This window comes from Pterocles gutturalis, unplaced genomic scaffold, assembly GCF_000699245.1.
Source record: "Pterocles gutturalis isolate BGI_N339 unplaced genomic scaffold, ASM69924v1 scaffold13304, whole genome shotgun sequence".
Taxonomy (NCBI): domain Eukaryota; kingdom Metazoa; phylum Chordata; class Aves; order Pterocliformes; family Pteroclidae; genus Pterocles; species Pterocles gutturalis.
In genome coordinates, this window is record NW_010130798.1 from 1 (window position 1) to 20,089 (window position 20,089).

The 20,089-nt window shown below is 37.5% G+C and overlaps 1 protein-coding gene across 1 annotated transcript; it reads left to right on the plus strand.

Annotated features, from left to right (window-relative positions):
* Positions 1-2,115: 2,115 nt before the first annotated feature.
* On the plus strand, positions 2,116-19,641 carry GPR180 (G protein-coupled receptor 180; the record flags this gene model as incomplete). The annotated part of the gene is made up of 8 exons (XM_010080353.1): positions 2,116-2,274; positions 4,228-4,422; positions 6,930-7,110; positions 7,317-7,366; positions 10,712-10,869; positions 17,093-17,284; positions 17,635-17,712; positions 19,385-19,641. Coding segments are annotated over 8 exons (1,172 nt in total), but the record flags the coding sequence as incomplete, so codon positions are not given.
* Positions 19,642-20,089: the final 448 nt, after the last annotated feature.

Genomic DNA, 20,089 nt, shown 5'->3' on the forward strand with positions numbered 1-20,089 from the left:
GGAAAAAGGAGTTGGTAGCAGCTCGTCGTACCACACAAACAGCGTCGCTGTATCTCGGAGAATGGCCCGGTGCTGTTGTGAGTGCTCGGCGCCCCACAGCCTGACGTGACGGGAACATCTGGGAGAACCGCGGCATTTTAACTTTTACCTGCATGTCTCCTTCCCTCCTGGAAGTACAACAAATAAGAGCGATGCTTAGTATTGCACGTGTCTGTCCCACATCACTGGAGTTTTTTAGTGGCATCGTGCATCAGAATGTAAATTCTCACCTTATTGTTCCCAATGGCTTTTCTTTCCTGTGTTTTTAACCCCTTGTTAGTAATAATTCCTGACTGTTAGTTAAGAGGCCTGGCAATGGGCTAGAATCCTGTTAGAATGGCCACTGCAGAAATACAGGTTGGAAATGACTGTCGTTGCTGCTGAAGTTTTACTTTGCAAAAAAAGATACGCAAGCATGGTTAGTGCCATATACAACGAGGCTCTACTGGTCAGCATGCTTTTCCTATATGCCCAGCGTTTCTGTAGCTTAGACTGTTTTCTTTCTCTGTTAGCTGCATGTCAGAAAAGTTCTGTGGAGTGCTTCGAAAGACAGCCATGAAGGTAACACTTATACAGTCTTCCTCCTAGACTGGAGGAGTAGTGTGAGAGGAAAACAAAAATGTTTGCAAGAAAAATATCTAATGATATGAAGGAAAATGTGAAATAAGCCAAGAAGAGTTGGAGTGTGACCTTCCAGCACTGAATGAGAGATGATAGATAGCGTGGGGATAGGTTGTGGAGTGACTTGAAAGCAGTTAATTATCACCGTCCTAGAATATAATTATAGAAGCGCTCTAAATAGATGTAAAGAAAAAAAAGTGCACTCCTTAAGTTTGAGAAAATAATGTTAAGATTCAAGATGCGTGGTTTAGGTGTTCAGATATAATTTATTTGACAAGTTGATGTTGTGTATTTTCCTAGAAATATTCTGCTTTCTGCATGAATACCCACAACTATGTGTATTTTGGGTCTCAGTGAAGCCATACAGGGTTTTTTTAGAACCTTCTGTTAATTTTTCAAAATCTTCTATTAGCAGCTTAGGTGAACTGTAGTCCATATAACATTTTACAGATCTCAGGAGATCACCTTTTTTGAGGTTTATGGCAGGACTGCTATCTTGCAGCTGGTTCTGAACAGGCAAACCTTCCTGGCAAAGCCTTATTTGACGCTGGTGGTAGTCTATTGATTCACATCCAGCTGGTGCCTAGGTTAGGTGGGAAAGAGTATTGCTCTGACACTAAAAAACATACAAAGCTTGTTTAAATTTGAATGAGTTTGTGTTCTTGCAGTGCTGATTGATTTTTCTTCTCCATTCAATCCTATCTTTTAATTTAGGATACTGTTACATTAAGTCTATGGCAATATATAATGAAAGAATTTATCAAAAGAAGTGTGAGGATTCTAGAATTACCCAGACAAGATAAATTGTGTCAAATGAGCTAGTTCTAAAATGGCTAAAATATTACTCTATGTCAGGCTGCAGACTATAGGTAGACAGAGACATTAAAAAGTTTTACTTTCTTTGTATCAGTTTGACACCTGTCATGTATGATTAAGTATTGTATCTCTGATCAGTCCATAACATGAAGGTCCATTTACATAAGTTCTTCTGGTATTAGTTTCAAGAGCTACCTTATGATGCTCGTAATCATGTTACAAAGGTCATAAAATACTAGACTTTGAACCAGTTATTGAGACTGATTGAGGCACTTTCTTTACTTGAACTTGAGAAAATAAAATTTGAAGTGGGAGGGGGGAAAAAAAGGAAGGCTCTTTAAAAAAAAAAGAAAAGATGGGAGAAGGAAGGCTTTTTGTAGTAGAGAAGGTTAATAATGTTAGGGTTATGGTCAAGGTTTCTTTACAATCATAGAGAATTGTACATGCAGTGTTGTGTTAATGAGATGTATAGAAATTGTTTCTGAAAGTGTGTAAAGACTTTTATGGGAAGTAGTGAAAGTTTAAGAAATAAAGTGAAGCTTTAGTGTTGCTACTTATAAAAAAAAATCTACGATATGCTGGCTTTTTGTTTGCAACTAATATCAAGGCAGAGTATTTTTTTTTTTTTTTAATATCTAGGTGACCATGCTGTTGTGTGTGTCAGAATCAAGAACGTAGCAGTAGCTGTGACTAAAGCAGCTAGACTTCACCTGTTTCAAGCACAGGAATGGCAGAAGCTGCAGAACAGTATCCAAGATCACAACTGTATAGAGAAGTTCTCTAAAGCTCAGCTGACAAGTGAGTTGCTACTTTTTTCCCCCTTACGAATTAAGTTATCTGTGTGTTGAGAACCCTGTTATCTATTATTTATTTCAGTGAATTTGGACTTTGCATCAGCTTAAGTAAAAGCAGGACTTTGGCCTTCTGTAATTAAAAACTATGATAAAGAAATAAAATTGCTTAGCTTGCATCACTTCAGAAGACTTGGTTTGCAAGTTATTATTTAGTATACTGCTGGAAAATGAACAATCCTTGACAAATAATGACTTTAATGCAAACAGACAAATTTTATGACCAGTTCTAGTCTCACGCTCGCACTTATACACAACTCGGAAAGAGTACGCATTTGACAGAAGTTTTCATTTACTCGTTTAGTACAGTGATTTTCTTTAACTCATCTAGAAGTAAAAATCATTTTTTTTTAATCTCAAACTTTTACATAAAAAGATTGAGTATTTGAAAGAATTTTAAAATAATGCCATTGTAATATGAATTTGACAGTCAAATGTACAGTTTGAATTGTGACTTTTATTGCAGTGAAATGAAAAAAAAATTAGAGGCAAACTGGTGGAGCCTGTGCAGTTACCTCTAAACTTCTGAAGGGAATGCTAGTAAGGTGGGAGCATGTAAACCAAATACACAGTAAAAGGGTAATTTTCTACCTGCAAAGCTTTTTTTCTTCTGTTCTTTTTTTTTTTTCTTTCACAACCTCATGATCGTTAGTTTTTTGTCTGTAAGGTCATCTGTGAAAATTAATCTGGGTTCTGCTGCCTTACTTCGTAACTTGCCGGTATTATCATTTAATGTTCTTTCACCCTTTAATTTTGTAATTTGGTATTCATCACTGAATCTCACTTTCAAATGTTTTTTAATATTTGAGCTGAGGATTATACCAGTACAGATACGTAGGTTATCTTGTTGTCTCTTGTTTATGAAGAACATTTGTCAGGAGTATCCTGTTCTCCAGTCCCATGGAAGTGGCATCTTTCAAAGATGAGAAAACAAAAATAAAATTATATTTTCATTCTCATGATAGCACAGATCTGTCACACTTTGACGTACAAAACACATTAGAAAAGTTTTAGTACAGTATCAAAGATGAGCTAATCAGGACAAAGCTTGAGTATCCATCTAAATGTAGAAGAACAGTAGAACATTGAAGCATTCAGTTATTTAACTGGAAGACAAACATACTAAAATAATCATTGTTGCACCATTTATGGATCATAGTATTATAAAACCTACTTGAACCATAAATTTTCCTTTAAGAAATAAAATTAATATTAGAAATGTCATTCAAATATATCATAAGTGGAAACAGCTTCTTTCTTAAATACATTTCCTCTGTGGCCAGAATCCCTAGAGTAACAAATTGATCTCCTGAAACATTGTCATAATGAAATCTTACACAGATGTCATTTCTAAGGATGTAGTTCCCTTACACTTGATCTGAGCTGAACATAAAGTGCTGCTGAAATGGCTAGCAGTTGGTCCATCTCTTCTGTCTGTCCCAGCAGTGTGCTTGGTGTTTTCTACTGTGTCTAGGAATCATATGACCACGGGGTGAGTTGGATCTATTTGCTGATCTTGGGCAAAATCAATTGCATTTTTATTTTATCTTACTTCGTTTCCTGTGAGTTAGCTTACAGATTTGATGGAAAACTGATTAAACACATTCTGTGTGATCCTTAGTCTCAATGCAAATAACAAAGTGTCAGAATTCAGCCAAGAGTCAAGGCAGAGAGTAAAGACACCCCTGTCAGCTGCAGTTTGCCTTTCATTTGGATTAAGCACCATATGAAATCCTAAAGCTGTGTTTTTTAAAAATCTTGGGTTTTTTGAAGGTAGATGTTTCACTTTGTATATTTGATACTGTGGATTTAAATGTTATCTTTATTCAAAGGTGAGTTTTCTACAAACAAACTAATCAAGTATTTACTCCTATTTTTCTTTGTTTGTTTTCTTCCAAAGTGACTGTGAACCACACAGAGCAAAATCTGACAGTGTCCCAGATTCCTTATCCAGAAACATGGTATGTGTTTTATGTAGACAAGTTTACCTGCGAGGAGAATTATTCTGAATCCGAGGATATTCAGTTTGAAATGATCTTACTAAACCCAGATGCAGAAGGGAATCCATTAGATCACTTTAGCGCAGGGGAATCTGGTAAGATTTTTTTTCTTAAAATTAGATTTGTAAGTTAAGGATCTGATCACCCAAAGAAATCAGTATTTACTATGCTTGGAAAAGTACAGGGAATGGATAGCAGAGTCTCTAATATTTAATATTCTACTTTCTCACGGAGAGTAAACTTTAATTCATATTCTGGCATTACAGAAAAATCCTTCCCTTTCTCTAGACTGATTTTCCAAAACTTGCCTAACTGGAAGTATAGATGCACAAGGAAAGTTAGTGTCAACGTCTTTGCTGATAGTTATTTTTCCCATGTTGAAATTCTAAACTTCCTCTTGAATGTGAATTTAATCTCTGATTTTAGTGAATTCATGAAATTCCTTATCTGTGTAAAGTTCAATTTTGTACAACAGAACACACTGGCACATTTTGCCAGTACAGCTTCAGTTCAGTGTTTAGGTCTTTCTAAGTGTTTTAGTCACAGGCCACAGATTACATATGTGTCAGTCCTGATTTTATTTTACTTAAGAAATGCAATTTAAAATCTTTAAACGTGCAAGGAAAATCTTCTAGAAGTGACTTAAGACAGCAGCTAAAGAAATGCCTACATAAAATTGAATGCTTTGGACAATCCGAACCAACGTAACATATGCTTCATCACAGTGTTTAACTTCACTGCTTTGGGAGGCCTCATCGACATGTCGCTAACCTCCGTCTGTTGTAAGGGAAGAGCCCAACAGGCATAGTCTGCCTTCATATACAGATTTAACCACATACCCAAAATGAGCCTAATTGTTAGGCTCAGAATCATATGCCCTGCTAGTATTCTTGGTCTCAAGAGGATGTAGAGGGAACAAAGGCAGCTTCCTTTTTGAAGGGAAGAAAATATGCACTGAAACATTTAGCAGAATCTGTAAGAAAGTAGCACTGTTAATCATCCGTTTTTCAAGGCTTGTAAATTTACTTACCTGTCTCTTCTTAACTGTACTTCTTAATCTACAAACTTAGCTGGCAGTTATCACTTGATGAATTTTGTATCCAGAAGTGAATTCTAGGTTAATTTACTTATTCTCAAAAAGCAGTATTAGCATTCTTTTGCTAAATCAAGGGGCAAAGCAGCTATAAGACATCATGTGGCCCTAAAAGTGGTGTACAGACCTCCTAGAGAGGCATCTCAGCTTCCTTATTAATTTTGTAGGAAGACTGAGCACTTGAAAGCATAACTCTGAACAGCTTGCATGCTGAGTAAGGAGGAAGCAGCCAACTTCAGGAGGTGTCTTTTGAAGCAGAAAGATAAAGAGTGAAAGAAAGAATAAGAGATTTGATCTAAAATGCATATTTTTGTCCTTCATAAATCATGGGTTTGTATAGGTATACAAGAGACATGGAATGGCCCCAGATTTTTTTTGTTTTGTAATTCTTTATTACCTTATGCTCTTTTTCTCCAGCATCACTATATGTATGTCTAAAATTATTCATTTTAGCCATAAAAGTTATAGTACTAACAACTGTTCAGAACTCATCCAGTTCTAATGTTTTTCAGCCTCGATATTGAAATGTGTATAATTGCTCTGTTTCTAATTGCTGGGTGGAGCTGGTTGTCAGGTCTTAGTGGAGTTGTTTTGCTGCTGGAGAAAAAACATTGTTCAGAACCTGATTCTGTGGTCACCACTTGGTTTCAAGGAAGGTTGGAGAAGAAAAACATAAGTTTTCTGTAAGAAATGTCTGTTTACCTGTTTTTGCTTATAGCTCACTGGCTTTGACCCTTTGGGAGTCAACCCATATGAAGTTCCAAAGCTTACGGACAATAGAAAAGATTTCCAGGATCTGGGTCTTCGGGGAAGCATTTTATCAGACTACTGACAGATTGAAAATTAGAGGACCTCTGTTTTGTAGATAATATGAAAAACTTCGGCTTCAGATTGGTGCAAAAAAATCCACCCTATGAACTTATTATTGTTCTTAGTGCTATTCTTCTTTCCATTTTTCTTTATCTAGAAGTTTTCTCACTTGGTCAACTGTTCTTGGACTAATTACATGGAGGAAGAGTGACACCCAGTGGTTAAATAGATTCGACAAAAGTCTGTTCTGGGTCTCTCTTCATCTCAAATTGTGCCTTTAAAAACTGAAGAAAAAAAAAAAAAAGGAGCTAAAAATGAGTCCTTTAATAAATATGTTTCTGACTGATCAAATGAGCTACAATTATTTTCTGTTTATCAAGAAACTGTGTGCCACTTTATTCTATTCCAGTAATTGCTACAAAGCTATTTTTATTTGAACAGAATCTCTCCTACACTCAGAAAAGGTATTTTTGAATAAAAAATGCTTTGTCAGATCAATCAGCTCTCAGAAAAAATTCGCTGATTTTCCTGGATAAAATAGGCTAGGATTTACTTATTTTATCTGCACTACCACTTTTGGGTGACAGTTACTAAGTATTTCCCAGTGATTATATTAAAAAAACATATTTTGTTTTAGTTATTTATTGCTAGTAGCAACATTTCTTTATAAAAACTAAGCTGTATTTCTTTTTTTCACAGGATTACATGAATTCTTTTTTCTGCTTGTCCTAGCATACTTCATAACTACTTGCATATATGCACAGTCCCTATGGCAAACAATTAAGAAGCATGGACCTATGCATACTGTATTAAAGGTGTTAACAATTGCATTACTGTTGCAGGCTGGTTCAGCTTTTGCCAACTACTTGCATTTCTCAAGGTATCTTTGCTTATTTTTGCTTTCTGTCTTAAGACTTGAAGAACACTGTGTTGTAAAGATCAGTATATGATCTTTCCTGTGGTGATTGTTGCAAAACATAGGACTGACTTTTTAGAACTGTATCATTGCCTAAACGTACTTTTAAGCGACAACACACATTTAAGACTCACTCACTTAAAAATATTATCTTTTTATTCTTTTATCAGTTATTCTAAAGATGGAATAGGAGCACCTTTTATGGGAACTCTGGCAGAATGTGAGTATGCGTGTCTACTCTTTCTTACGTATTCCTACACATTAATCTGTATAATATATTAGCAAATACTGTTGTTGGACTGTATTATGATCTTGGACCATATCACTGTATTTTTAATATAAAATACTAAAAGCTGCACTTCTGAAAAACAGGTTTTATTCTGGATGTTTGCAAAACTGTATTTAAAGTTATACCATTGTGATATTGTTTAGGATTTTTTAAAGGATTTTCTTGTCTGAGGATTCCTTCCTACAAAAACGTAAATAAATGCCTATCACATGAGTAAATGCCTGAATACATTGAAGGGGTTTGCAGAGTTTGCATGATCTAGAGTAGCAAAACTTTTTAGGAAACTTAATCACATTTTGTGGAGTGTGTCATTTCACTAGCAAATTTAACATGAATTATAATGAAAAAATAAGTGTTTCATAGCTCAAGTGATATGATTAGAGTGATTCAAAAAATGCTTATGTAAAGAATTGATGCAAAGCATTTTTCTTCATTCTGTATAGATATTCTGAGTTCTCACTGGAACTGAGTTCTTATACCATCCCTTCCCAAAATGCACTAATTTATTTCTGATGGATTCTTCAGGGTTAAACATTGTTGGTTTGGTTGGTTTTTTTCTGTAGTTCACATTTGAAGCATTGTGTCATTCTTTCTAGGCAAATACATTGCCTTTTGATTGGCTTGAAGCACCCCAAGAAAGTAGTGCTGTGGTAGTGAGATAGCATTGGAGAGTAACAGCCTATATAGAAAAATATTTCCTTTCCTAGAATTCATTTAGAAGCTTGCAGTTGGAATTAACAGCCTCTTGATGGCACTTGGCACCACAGTAATTGCCTTTCTTATTTTAACCATTTGGGTTAGCAGGTCCTTGCAGCCAGCCTCTCCATCAACTGTGTTATTAAACTTTCCCTCTCATCTCCTGAAGTTAAATTAGAGAATGTGAAGGTAGTCAGAACCCCTCCCCTGTGAGAAACCCAGTGTTAACTACCCAGCCAGAACTTCAGAGAGAGTAGCTGCATGTTAGATTTTCTCTGTGTGAATTGTAGTGAAGAGCCCACTTCTATTTGCTTAAAGCAAAGTTTATTAAGAATAAAATAGTATTTTTTGAATCAATACCTGAATTTAAGAAATTCGGCTAAGAGAATGGGAAGCGACCACCTGGCCCTGGCTAACGATCCCGGAGAAGGGAGGGTCCCGAAACTCACGGAATGGAGACAACAGTTCGAGCATCCCAGACCGAGAACCAACTGGGGTGTGGTGGGGAAAGGCCTTGGAAGAGCGATCTGGAGCCAGAAGAGAGATCCGAAACCGAAAGGACCCCAGAACAGAAAGGGGAAAGGGACGATCTTCCAGAGGGTCCTCACCTATATACTGGGCATGACATGTATGTTATGGAATAGATTATTGGCTATTCTGAGTTTTCAGTCTTAACGTAAGAGCAAATCCTAGGCTAGCAACTGGCTGTCCTTCTTTCCTGGTCTGCCATCCTTGTCAGCAGCACAAAACATCAGTTCTTATCAGCTTCTTCTGAGCACAAATCCAAAACACAGGCTCTTGCTAGCTATTATGAAGAAAGTTAACTCTGTCTCTACTTAACCCAGGACAGACGTTCTCTCAACCTTCTTACTTTCTGGCAAGGTGTATGAGATGTCAAAGATTAAAGCCAGTACTGAATTTTGTCTTATACCATTTTGTCTGGGAGTCTACTTGAATTGTTGCCATGCTGAAGCAGAGCAATATCTATATCCAGAATGTGATTGAGAGATGATGTCTCGCTATAATTTATAGGGCAAGTTATCTTGAGGAGTGACAGAAAACAAAATGCTCTCTAGAACATCCAGATTTGTTCAGTCATTTCTCTAGCTTGGATTTGTGACACTGGTTTGGTATGCTTTGGCTTCACATATTTTTTCTGGTGAGTACTGTGTCTCCATAGCTAGCACTGTAAAATAATTCCAAGATCATTTTGCCCAAAATCCCTGCCAGTCCATTTTTTAAAGAATGAGCAAGTTTGTATTTACTAAAAGCTCTTGACATTTCTTAAATAGCAAAGGTGTCTGAATATATTAAGAAGCATTTAAGCATATAAACTGTGAGAATACCAAATATATCCCAAGAATAGCATGTTGAAGTCTGGTTTATATCCATATTTTCCTAGTATTGCTGAGTGTTAGGGAAATATTGTAGCTGATCTTCATTTGACACACTTGCCTTTTGTGTATATTGATCACCTTACCGTGGCAACATTTTCTGTGCCAATATTTTTAGTAAATGTGGAAGTACAGTTATCTTTTGTAATACAGTCCAGTTGTATAAAAATAGAAGTTTGCTTTTGTGACATAGCAATATATTTCTCATACCTGATACTGTGAGTGAAAATTACAAATAAGCAACAAATCTAATTGAACTAAAATATTAATCAAGTGAAAAAGAAGGCATCGTTGTGTGTAGTGCACAATCTCTAGTTTCTGAACCAAATTTGCAATTTACATAATATAAGAATCAATTTCTCCTGTGCATTTCTGCTACACCAGTACAACTCTAAAGTCCAAACACCAACTTAAAAATTGTTCAGTAAGTTTCAGTCAAAAAATTATCAGGTCGAAAGCTAACAATCATCCAAAAAGAAATCTTCTCTTCTTTCTGCTGTTACTACTTCAGCAAGGCTAACAAGTAAAGGCTTTAATATATTCTAGCTTCAAGTTTTCTTATTCAGACGCAGCTTCAAACACAGGTTTGAGATGCTGATTAAAAATGTAACTTTATGGAGTATGTGCTAATTGCTCCCAAGCAGAATGAAAAAAATGGACATAGCAAAATGAGGCAATGAAATGAAATACAGGCAAGTTGTTTCTCCAAATGAAGTTTGTGTTAGGGCTATTCATTATATTTTCCCCTTTAAGTATCCGAGAGTGCAATATGTCCTAAATATTTGTGCTTTCTTTTGGAAGCTACTGCATCCTTAAGACAAAGTGACATTTATTTAAAGTACAATGCAATTACCTGATTTTTTAACAAAATCTTTTCAAAGCAAAGGAAGGAGTTCATTTCATCATGTTTCATGTTTGCAGTGTGATTAATATACACATGATTTTAGTTCTTTAGTATGTATAAGTCTATTTATGCAGATGGATTCCTGAGCCCAGATTTACTTGACACAAGAGTGGGATTTGGAAGGATGGGCACTGTGCCTGTGTTGTTGGAGAATTGCAGTAACTAAACAAAAGCTGATAGTGATCTCTTTGGTCACTGGAAGCTACTCAAAACATCCACATTTTGTGGCAAAGCAACCTCAGCTTGTCTGTTGTGACTCTATTTTTCTTTTGTTTTCAATAGTGTGTGACATAGTCTCACAGATACAAATGCTGTATTTATTGTTGAGTCTGTGTATGGGTTGGACGATAGGCAGAATGAAGAAATCTCATGGCAGACCTCTTCAGTGGGATTCCACTCCAGCATCTACTGGCATTGCTGTAGTAGTTGTTGTTACACAGGTTTGTATTTTATATTTGTTCTTATACTGAAATATACAGCTGCTATTAATTATGACAGAACCATGAACCAACTAATTTCAATATTTTATGAGGGAGGGAGTATCAAGACTGGAAAAAAAACCCCACAGCATAATGTGCACCCAGTTTTCTAATAGGTAACAACACCTTGTCTTTACTTTAACAATTTAAGGTGTAGTTCCACAGTATGTTTTTGTTCAGCAGTAAAACCACTTAAGAAGTTCCCACAGTTTTCCGAACTCCTGGTTGTGCCAGTTATTCATAGCATTATACTGTAAACCAGATCAGTGGAATTGTCTAGACGGAAAAAAAAGCACAGTCATTTTACTCTTCTGATTTATAATTTGGTCCTGTAATAGTTCTAATCAGTACAACTGAGGGTTTGTAAACTACATTGTGGGGGATTACGACAAGCAGCATGAGAGGAAAGGTGAGAAAAGCCACTGTGATAAATTCTTTCTGTCACTAAAAAATTTGAAATCCTGAGTGTCCTCATCTTAGAACCACCCAAACAGGATGTCTAGTGGTATTTTCAGTCAATATAAGGGAATTCTTGAATGCTTTATGCACAGGGTTGGTCTTGCAAATACACAAATGGTCTGACACATAATTTCATTTAAATATTTTCCATTAGTATAAATTAGAAAGTCAGGTAAACCAGTAACTTAAAAGTAAATTGTAATGGAGATCATCCAACCCTGGTGGTGCCTTTTGTAAACAAATTTTTTTAAATCACAGCATAAAGACAAGAGAATCTGAAAGCCATTGAGAAAAGAGAAGAGCAGGGAGAAACTGGAGACAGTAATGAGGAAGAGATTATGCTGTGGATTTTGTGCCTTTTGAGTAGTATCTGTAATTAGTTCTGCTGCCAAACTAAGTAAGTGGACTGCTAAAACATTAAGAGTAGCTAGGAGCTGACATTTCTTGCTAATTAAGAATATAAAACAAAGGCTATTAAGGTCAATGGCACTGTTGAAATGTAAAGATAGGCTTATTCCACCTTGCTTCCACACTCATCTAGCACCAGAAATTTTACATGCTGGTAGTAAAGAGGACTTCTAAAGTGTTTAATTTTATTCATGCTTCTCCACTTGTACATACATATGGGTGTGTTAGTACTTTGTCACTTGAGACTGGAAAGTTTTTTGTTGTTGTTTCCTTTTTACTATACATAGAAAGGACATTCAGTATCATCATCTTGATCTCTTTTGGTTTTTACTTGTGGTAAAATTTGGGGTAGGTATCATACATATATGCTGCTTCCCCCAGTATTGCTCCATTACACATTTGTGTTGGCTCTTTGAGCACCACTGGAGCATTGGCACAAAATTGGCTCTTCTACTTTTCTGACAATTTCTTCTCCTGGTACCATTGGGAACGTTAGGTTTGGCAGGAGTCTTATAGGAACAGAATATGGATATCAGAGTATGTCATTGCCTGGGTGGTTTTGCACCTCCATATCAGTGTCTGCTGTCTGCAGCAAAAGTTCCCTGACACCAAGAGTATCCTTGCCCCTTCTGGAGAGGATGTTTTCCGTCTCATGGTTCAGCACATGCAGAGTATACCTTCTGCCAGATTTCTTCTTAATACAGAATGTGTCTGTTGGGCGCAGGGGAGCAGGATCCAGACCACATCGCCTCTATCAAAGGTGGTGAGCTTAAGACTTCATTCTCTGTATTAGTCTGTTGTTCACTGATCTGTCTAGACTGACATGGGTGTTGGACCTGCTGTAACAGGACAATCAATGAGCCCTTTTAATGATTAAAAACCTAGAATAACCTCCTTTCTGTCCTGCTCTTTCCCAGAGATTCTTACGGGAGAGCCAGCTTTCTCCCATGCCAGAGGTTGGACAGACTTACATGGATAATCAGAGATGTTCTGAGGACTTGCTGTGGAGGGTGCTGGAAACCACATGCATGACCCTAATGCAGCAGATAGAGATTGAACCATGTTAGTTTTACTGACATTCTACACTACCTGTCCTCATCTCATCTCATCTTCAGGGAAGTCAAGCAAGTGGACAGCCTGGGAAAACATGTTATTCTTCAGCTTAACTGCAGTTTTGACTGGCAAACTATCTGACCCTGTTTACCTGTTACTAGTTCAAATTACTCAGCAGATTTTCAAGATTTTTCCTCCTCTTTGTACTGATGCTGTGGATTCTTTCTTTTTTTACTTTCAGAAACACCAGCAATTTCCCAGACTGTGTTTACAGGTTACCATCAGTGTAGGGTGGACACAGCCTCATAGTCAGCAAATCTCTTGTGGTCTTTGCGGCTGCAAAGAGGTAGCATCTCAAAGGAGGGCTAAGCCTGCCATTCAGCATCTCACTTTGCCTTAACTTGTTCTTTATTTCATCCTCAGAACAAAGATTCCCAGGCCACTCTGTAGTCATTAAAGATTTCAGTCTCTGCTGCTGAGACACGAATCTTTTTCAAAACTTTATTGATGGCAGGCTTTTCCCATTGCATATACCTGAGCAGTTTCAGCTTTCAGGGCTGATCAGAGTGGAGTCAATGGCTCTACAAAGATAGCTGATCACTTTGAACCTGACCAAAATGAGATAGAGTCTTACTTCATTAGATGTCACACTTCACAGGGTTCTTAGGTGCACCCCAACAGTGTGCTTAGAATGAGCTCTACCTCTGATGTAAACTTTTTTTTCCTGTACTGGCATTGCATGACATCAGATACCCAAGTACTAGATATGGTTAGAAGCAGCTAGCTAATTCACATTGCCTTGCTGCTACTTTTAATTTCCCTTTTGCTTTCCCCTTTCCCTTGCTTCTCAGAGATTATCTGTCACATGAGAACCTGCCTCTACTGAATATTGATATGTTATCTTGGCTTGCCATAAAGTCAGTGTTGACATAGCAAAGGGGAGGAGGGGTTCTATCATAATTGTTTCCTCTTGTCAAAAATGAAGAGTGTCTGGTTCTTCATTGTATGGATGTGGAGGTTCAGCTTGTATATCTGGAACATCAGGATGATGTCCATGGCAAACATTCTTCTAGCATTTGAAGGGGAAGACCAGTACTGGACAGTGCATGGTGTCCACTGTGAACCAAGATAGGTCAGAAGTATGTGCAGGTGAAGTCAGGCATTCTGAACAGTGTATTATGGAAATAAGGAAATGGTCATTCTCCTTTACTTTATGAAGAAGCAGTTGTGACTTTAATGTTGGACATAGCTAGTGCGAGTCATCTCTTCAGCTTCCTAGCTCATCCAGTTCTTTTGTCTACAGCCTAAGCAGAGTTGTTCTTCTGGATAACAATTAGAATTTCCCCATGATTTATTCTTGGAGTTCAAACGTAGTTCTGCTCACTGCCAGCAGAAAGGTGTCTCTGATATCCACTTCAGCAGGTTGGTATCTGGGTGTTTTTTCAGCTTGTTCCTGATTCTGCAGTGTAGTGAGCTGATATATTCCTTTCTGTGGTCAAGGTAAGGGAGCTGAGGGCTTACTGACCTTAATTTCTCAGGCATAGCCAGCCAAAGAGATTTTGACTTCAAGATCCTGCTTGTCTATGAAATCTCTTCCTCCATTGAGAACAGGTTGCATAATCCATTGTAACCTAGAAACACTCCGTAGTTTTTTTTCTGGTGAGTAAGAACAGTCCCAGCTCATAGTAAGAGCAATGACACATGTTCACCTTGTCTGAGTTTCCAGTGTGTTGCACTGACAGTTCCATCTCTGCCTCTAATGCCTCCACCTTCTACTTATTTTGGAATAATCTAATGAAACTGAAGGCAGATGGACTTCTGTGATCTTACATTGCTGTCACTACACACAGTCTTTGATCAAGTGATTCCTGTGTTGTTTACACTCTTTAAAGGGCTAGTCCAGAGAATATACCCTGGTGTCAGAAACTATTTTCCCATGAGGATTCGGACTTTGTTCTCATTATTCCTTTACTCCAGGTCTTTGTCATCTTCTCATGAAAGTGGCTTCCTTCATTGCTGTTACTATTGTTGTAGGTTAAGGAAAATTCAAACCCTCATGAGTTCTGTTCTTTAAGCTATCCCTGGGATCTATCTCAATTTTCTTCTTAAAGCAGTATCAGAGTTGCATCTCCATCAGCCTATATTTCTCCCCCCAGATGCATGCTTTAGTCAGAAAGATTCTATACATAGGAGGTGGTTGGGTTTTTTTATTTTCTCAGACAGCGTATGTCCAGTCCAGGGAAGTTAAATGCTTTGGCTATTCCCAAGTGTAAATATCTAAAGGAAAAATGCTCTGTAGAAGACTGCAGTGATTCTGTAACTGGTAGAACCCTTGTTTGTTCCCTGAGCATATCTATCTGGACTAAAATAACTTCTGTGATAGGAATTAATAAATTTCGTGCCAAAACTAGGGCTGTAGGCACAACTTTACAAAACACTGTCCTATATCTCAGGGTTTCAGGAGCCATTTAGTCTTATTTCAGTCTTACTCCTTGACAGAATTCTTAGTCAAGTAATTTGATCATTTGAAGATGTTTGCTTGGAGTTACTCAGAGTGTTATGGTGGGAACATTTGAAACCTGTTGGTCAGATTGTTTACTAGTGATCAGTGATGCTCAGACGTGCATGCTTCCCATCTGTCCCTCTCCCATCCTTCCATTTTCCATCCAGGTAGTTGAGGAGTGACTAAAACGACAGCAGTGTCATGGCCTAGGTAAAGGAGGGGAAGAGCACGAGAGTACTCTCTGAGGATACTCTAAGTGAAAATGATCCTGTCTCTACTGATAAGGCTCAAGGACATCCACCTTTGGAAGGCACAGGAGGATTGCACTTTTTTTTTAGGAAAAGAAAAGTTAATATCTGTATCCTTTTTGTCTTTATGTAGTTAATGTAGTGAGAGAGCTTTTGAATGTGTTCAGAACAGAATCTGACTAATTGAGATTTCTAAATTGAGGCATACAATGTCTGCTTCTGAAGGCTGTCAGTGCTACCTCACTTATATGAATCAAATTTGCCTACGTTTCTTCAGAAAGCCTGCTTCATTAGGCACTTGAAACCTAAGTGCAAGTTAGATGTGAGCAGTAGGTAGACTGGATTCTAGTGTATATTCAAGTCTTAAAATGCCATTCAGCTGCTGCATCATGCTGGGAGAGTCTAAACTCTATGGGTATTCTAATTTATAACGTTAACATTCGCAAAGTCTTAAAAAGGTATTCTTCAGCAAGACCCATTTTTTATGCAACAAGTAGGCACCTGCCTTCTGCCCAACTAAGATTCAGAAACTAGGGCACTTCCTAGCCTGTTTTTCCTTTAAGAATCTATCAATATTATTTCTTACAGGGCTCCTACAAAATTGGATTCTGCAGCAAGTGGATACAGTGCTGAGAGTTAAGAAGGATTCCTGTCTTTTGCATAGTTATCTGTTGGCTAAGGCGTTTGTCCAGATTTTGAAACAGCATTTGGAACCTGTGATGCTCCCTTTCCTGGACCCTAGGAGGTTTCCAAGCCGGTTGCTTGCAGAGTCAGGCTCGCTCCCAATTTCTCACCTAGCTGATGTTGAATTCTTTTCTTCACAATGGCACAGCTTCAATAGAAGGGGTGGAGAGTGGCCCACCCAAGAACAGCCCATAGCCTTGCAGTTGGGGAACTCTCCAAGAAGGTGGGAGATGTGAGTTGGATATCCTTTAGGCAAAGAAGGGAATTGTGGGAGATCCAAGTTCAACCTGGGTGAATGCTTGAGCCTTGAGGCTATTGTATAAAAGGGGCAGCAGCACCACCCTCTTACTTCCCCATCTTTAAAAAGAAAAGTGAATCCTGTTAGGATTTTGAAAGAAAAGGCGTAGTCGCCTGCCTTTGAAACAAGCTTTACAGGTTATGGATCCCAAGTGGAAGGAGACACCTCCCTGTAGCTCTGTGGAATCATTTCAGTGGGAAAAAAAGGCCGGCTGTTTAACTAGACTATTATTTTGGATCTTATGCTAAAGTGCCACATTCCTTCTATCCAAATTAGAGGAAACTTTTAACTTGTCAAACTTTCTAAAAGTTATGGAATGCACAAAGTGAGGCTCTGTTCTGCCGGTTGCACTTAGAGTAACAGGTAGTGCCAAAAGGCAGTTCAGCATAGGAGGTTTTTGTGTAATATGGTGGTCTCCAACAAGCAGAGCGTGACCAGCAGATAATTTAACCTTTGATGGGAAGATTAATTGAGATTCAGTGTAACCTCTTGTTTACTCTAAATGTGCTTTCTGTTTTTGTTCTTTTCCAGAGCTTTTTATTAATTTGGGAGCAGTTTGAAGATACAAATCACCACAGCTACCATTCACACCATGGCTTAGCAAGCGGACTGCTTATTGGCCTCAGAGTTTGCCTAGCTTTGTCACTTGCTGCTGGTCTTTACCAGATCATCACAGTGGAAAGAAGCACGCTGAAAAGGGAGTTCTATATCACCTTTGCCAAAGTATGGGTTACATCAGGGAAACTGATCCCTTCTGCTGTAAATGTAATTGTGGCATGCAGCTGACTGAAGCACTAAAACTCCATAGGAAAGTTAATGTTTAAGTGTCTGATTTGATTAAATAGCACCCTGTCATCATACTCTCAGTAGTCATTTTAATTTGACAAGGAGTATAGAGCTTTCTTAAACAGAAATCCCACCTTTCATTGTGTGGTTTTTGTTCTGTTGATTGAAAATTAAACAATGGATTCATAAAATAGACAGAAATGTAAATGCAGTTCCTCTAACTGTCATCTCTTTCTTCTAAGCTGGCATGTAGACATTTTATAACTTATACTCATCTTCTCTTTCAGGCCTGCATTCTCTGGTTTTTGTGCCACCCATGTCTTGCAACCATTGCTGTAATATTCAGAGAATATCAAAGAGAAAAGGTATGTACAGGCAAGATAAAAGAGATGGAATTTGAATAGTAGTTGTTCTTCATGTTCAGTGTTTGTTAGCAAACTCATGCTCTTAGGCTGTTAATCTTATGACCCCAAAGCAACTTGAAAAGTCTTAGTCACACAGCTCTCATTGATGCTAATGTGAGTCATATTTTACAAAGGCAGACAGGGTTTGAATCATCTAAAGGTAATAATTTCTAGGTTAAGGGAGGGAGAGGAGGAGACTGTTAAGTCAAAGGAAAATGTGGAGGGGGTGTTTTGTTTTATTGTTTGCTTGTTTGCTTTTTAATTAAAAACACCTTGGGGATTCTTTTAACAAAGCTAGTAGAAAGATAAATCAGTGGGGTTTTTTTGTTGTTTGCTTTTTAGTCTTCATCCTTTAAAAGCTTTATGTGGCTAAATAGGTCAGGGAACCTGTAGCTGAACTGTATTTTTCAGATTAAGAATCTGGCCAAATATGTAGTTTGGTTTGTAAGCTCTAAAAGGTTAAAAACAAAGGTGGACTCACTCTGTTTCTCGGTTGCTTAAACATATTGGGAGCTAGAGAACGAGAGTGTGGAGCCTGCCATATTCAGATAAAGTGCACTACTATTCTCAGGTGACTGACTACCTCATTCCAGCGTAGAGTCTGCTTCTTTTCTTTATGGTTATAACCATCTGTGCATTTGTATGCAAATATTTTTGGAAATTGAACTTTTATTTGTGTAAAGGGTATGGAAGGGAAAGAAAAAGGTTTCATGAAAAATCAAACTTAGTATTTAATTTACTATATATTTAAGAAAAGAGAAGAAAAAGAAATCCAGGGAGAAAAAAAGACTCCTAGAGGCACTAATGAAGAGACTTTTTTGTTGTTGCTTGATGACATCATCAGGGCAGGAGTACAATCTCTAGAGGTAGGATCAGTAAAGGAAATTTTTGGAATATTTTGAGATTTTGAGCTTACTGAAAGAAGAGAGTACAGTTGCTCTACTCTTGCATTTGAGCAAGTTTAACCGTTGCGTGCAGCTGCAGTTCCTACATTGTGATAATTTAGCTGTTTCCTTCTTTAAATGTTCTTCAATACAAAAAACAAATGCATGATCAATAAATACCATATTTGTTTAAGAAAAACATGTATTTTAAAAGACTCTGTACATAAACTGAGACTTTTGCTTTCTCAGAAACAGTAGTTACTTTTATGTGTTTGATGAATATGGCCTTACGCATCTTTTACAGATTAAGAGACTTGAAAAGAGGTCTGGCTAAGCGAGATTGATAAATTGCTTTGTTCCATGATTGTGCTAGTGCAAAGTGTTTCCAGGCTTCCCCCGCCACCCCGCTCTGTTTGTTGTAAGAATAAAATATCTAAACATCACCTCTGCTTGTGAAACTGCATGGGTGGTGAATTGCAGCTCTGAAATTCCCCAGAACAGAGACCGCCAGAAGGGCTATGTGACTTGCCCAGGGCTATCTACTGACTTAAAACACCCAGGTGTGAGAGTCTGAATCCTGGACTTGAGATTCATGTTCAAATCTTTTGTAACTGCAGCAGCATTAAACGATTTAAAGTTAAACCTCAAGCACTTACACAGTATGCTGATAGAAATTTATTGTGGGTTGTTTGGTGGGGTGGTTTTTTCACTTACTTTTTCCTTTTCTGTCTTTTTTTTTGCCTCTATAGATTATTACCATGGGTGTTATCCTCTGTCAGTGCATCTCCATGGTTATCCTCTACAGACTTTTTCTATCTCATAGTCTATATTGGGAAGTATCTTCACTGTCATCAGTGACGTTGCCACTAACAGTGTCCTCTGGACATAAAAACCGACATCACTTCTGAGATGTTTAGGAAGAACACATTATGTAATAAATGTGCAATAATAACTTAAATATACAGGTATTTTTGTCACAGGTGTGTGATACATTGGTTTCGCTGGAAAAATGAGTGATAATATCAGAGCACTTCACAGACCTTTGGTCTGACAAAGTCCCTAGATTTATCTGTTAAAAGTATTCTGGAGCTGAAAAATCCGTAATTTTAATAATTCTATAAATATCATCTATATTTAGCATGTGGTGCTGAGCTGTATCATTCAAAAGTACAGTGAATCTTTTCCATTCACAGACACAAAAAAGTGTCCTTACTTTATATCAATACTAGGTTTGAGTGTCTTATAAAATGCAGTTCTTAAAACATCTACAAGCTCAAACAAGTCTGAAACAGGCCAGTTGTGAAATTTGTGTGATGCGTAACAATGAGTACAAGTTCTTTTATTTTCATGCTTTAGAGAAAATGTATTTTATGTATAAGTATAAAAGAAGGGGAAGCAAAGAGGGAGAGTCCTCTAGAAAACACATGTAAAATGTTCACAACTGAGTGCAAGAA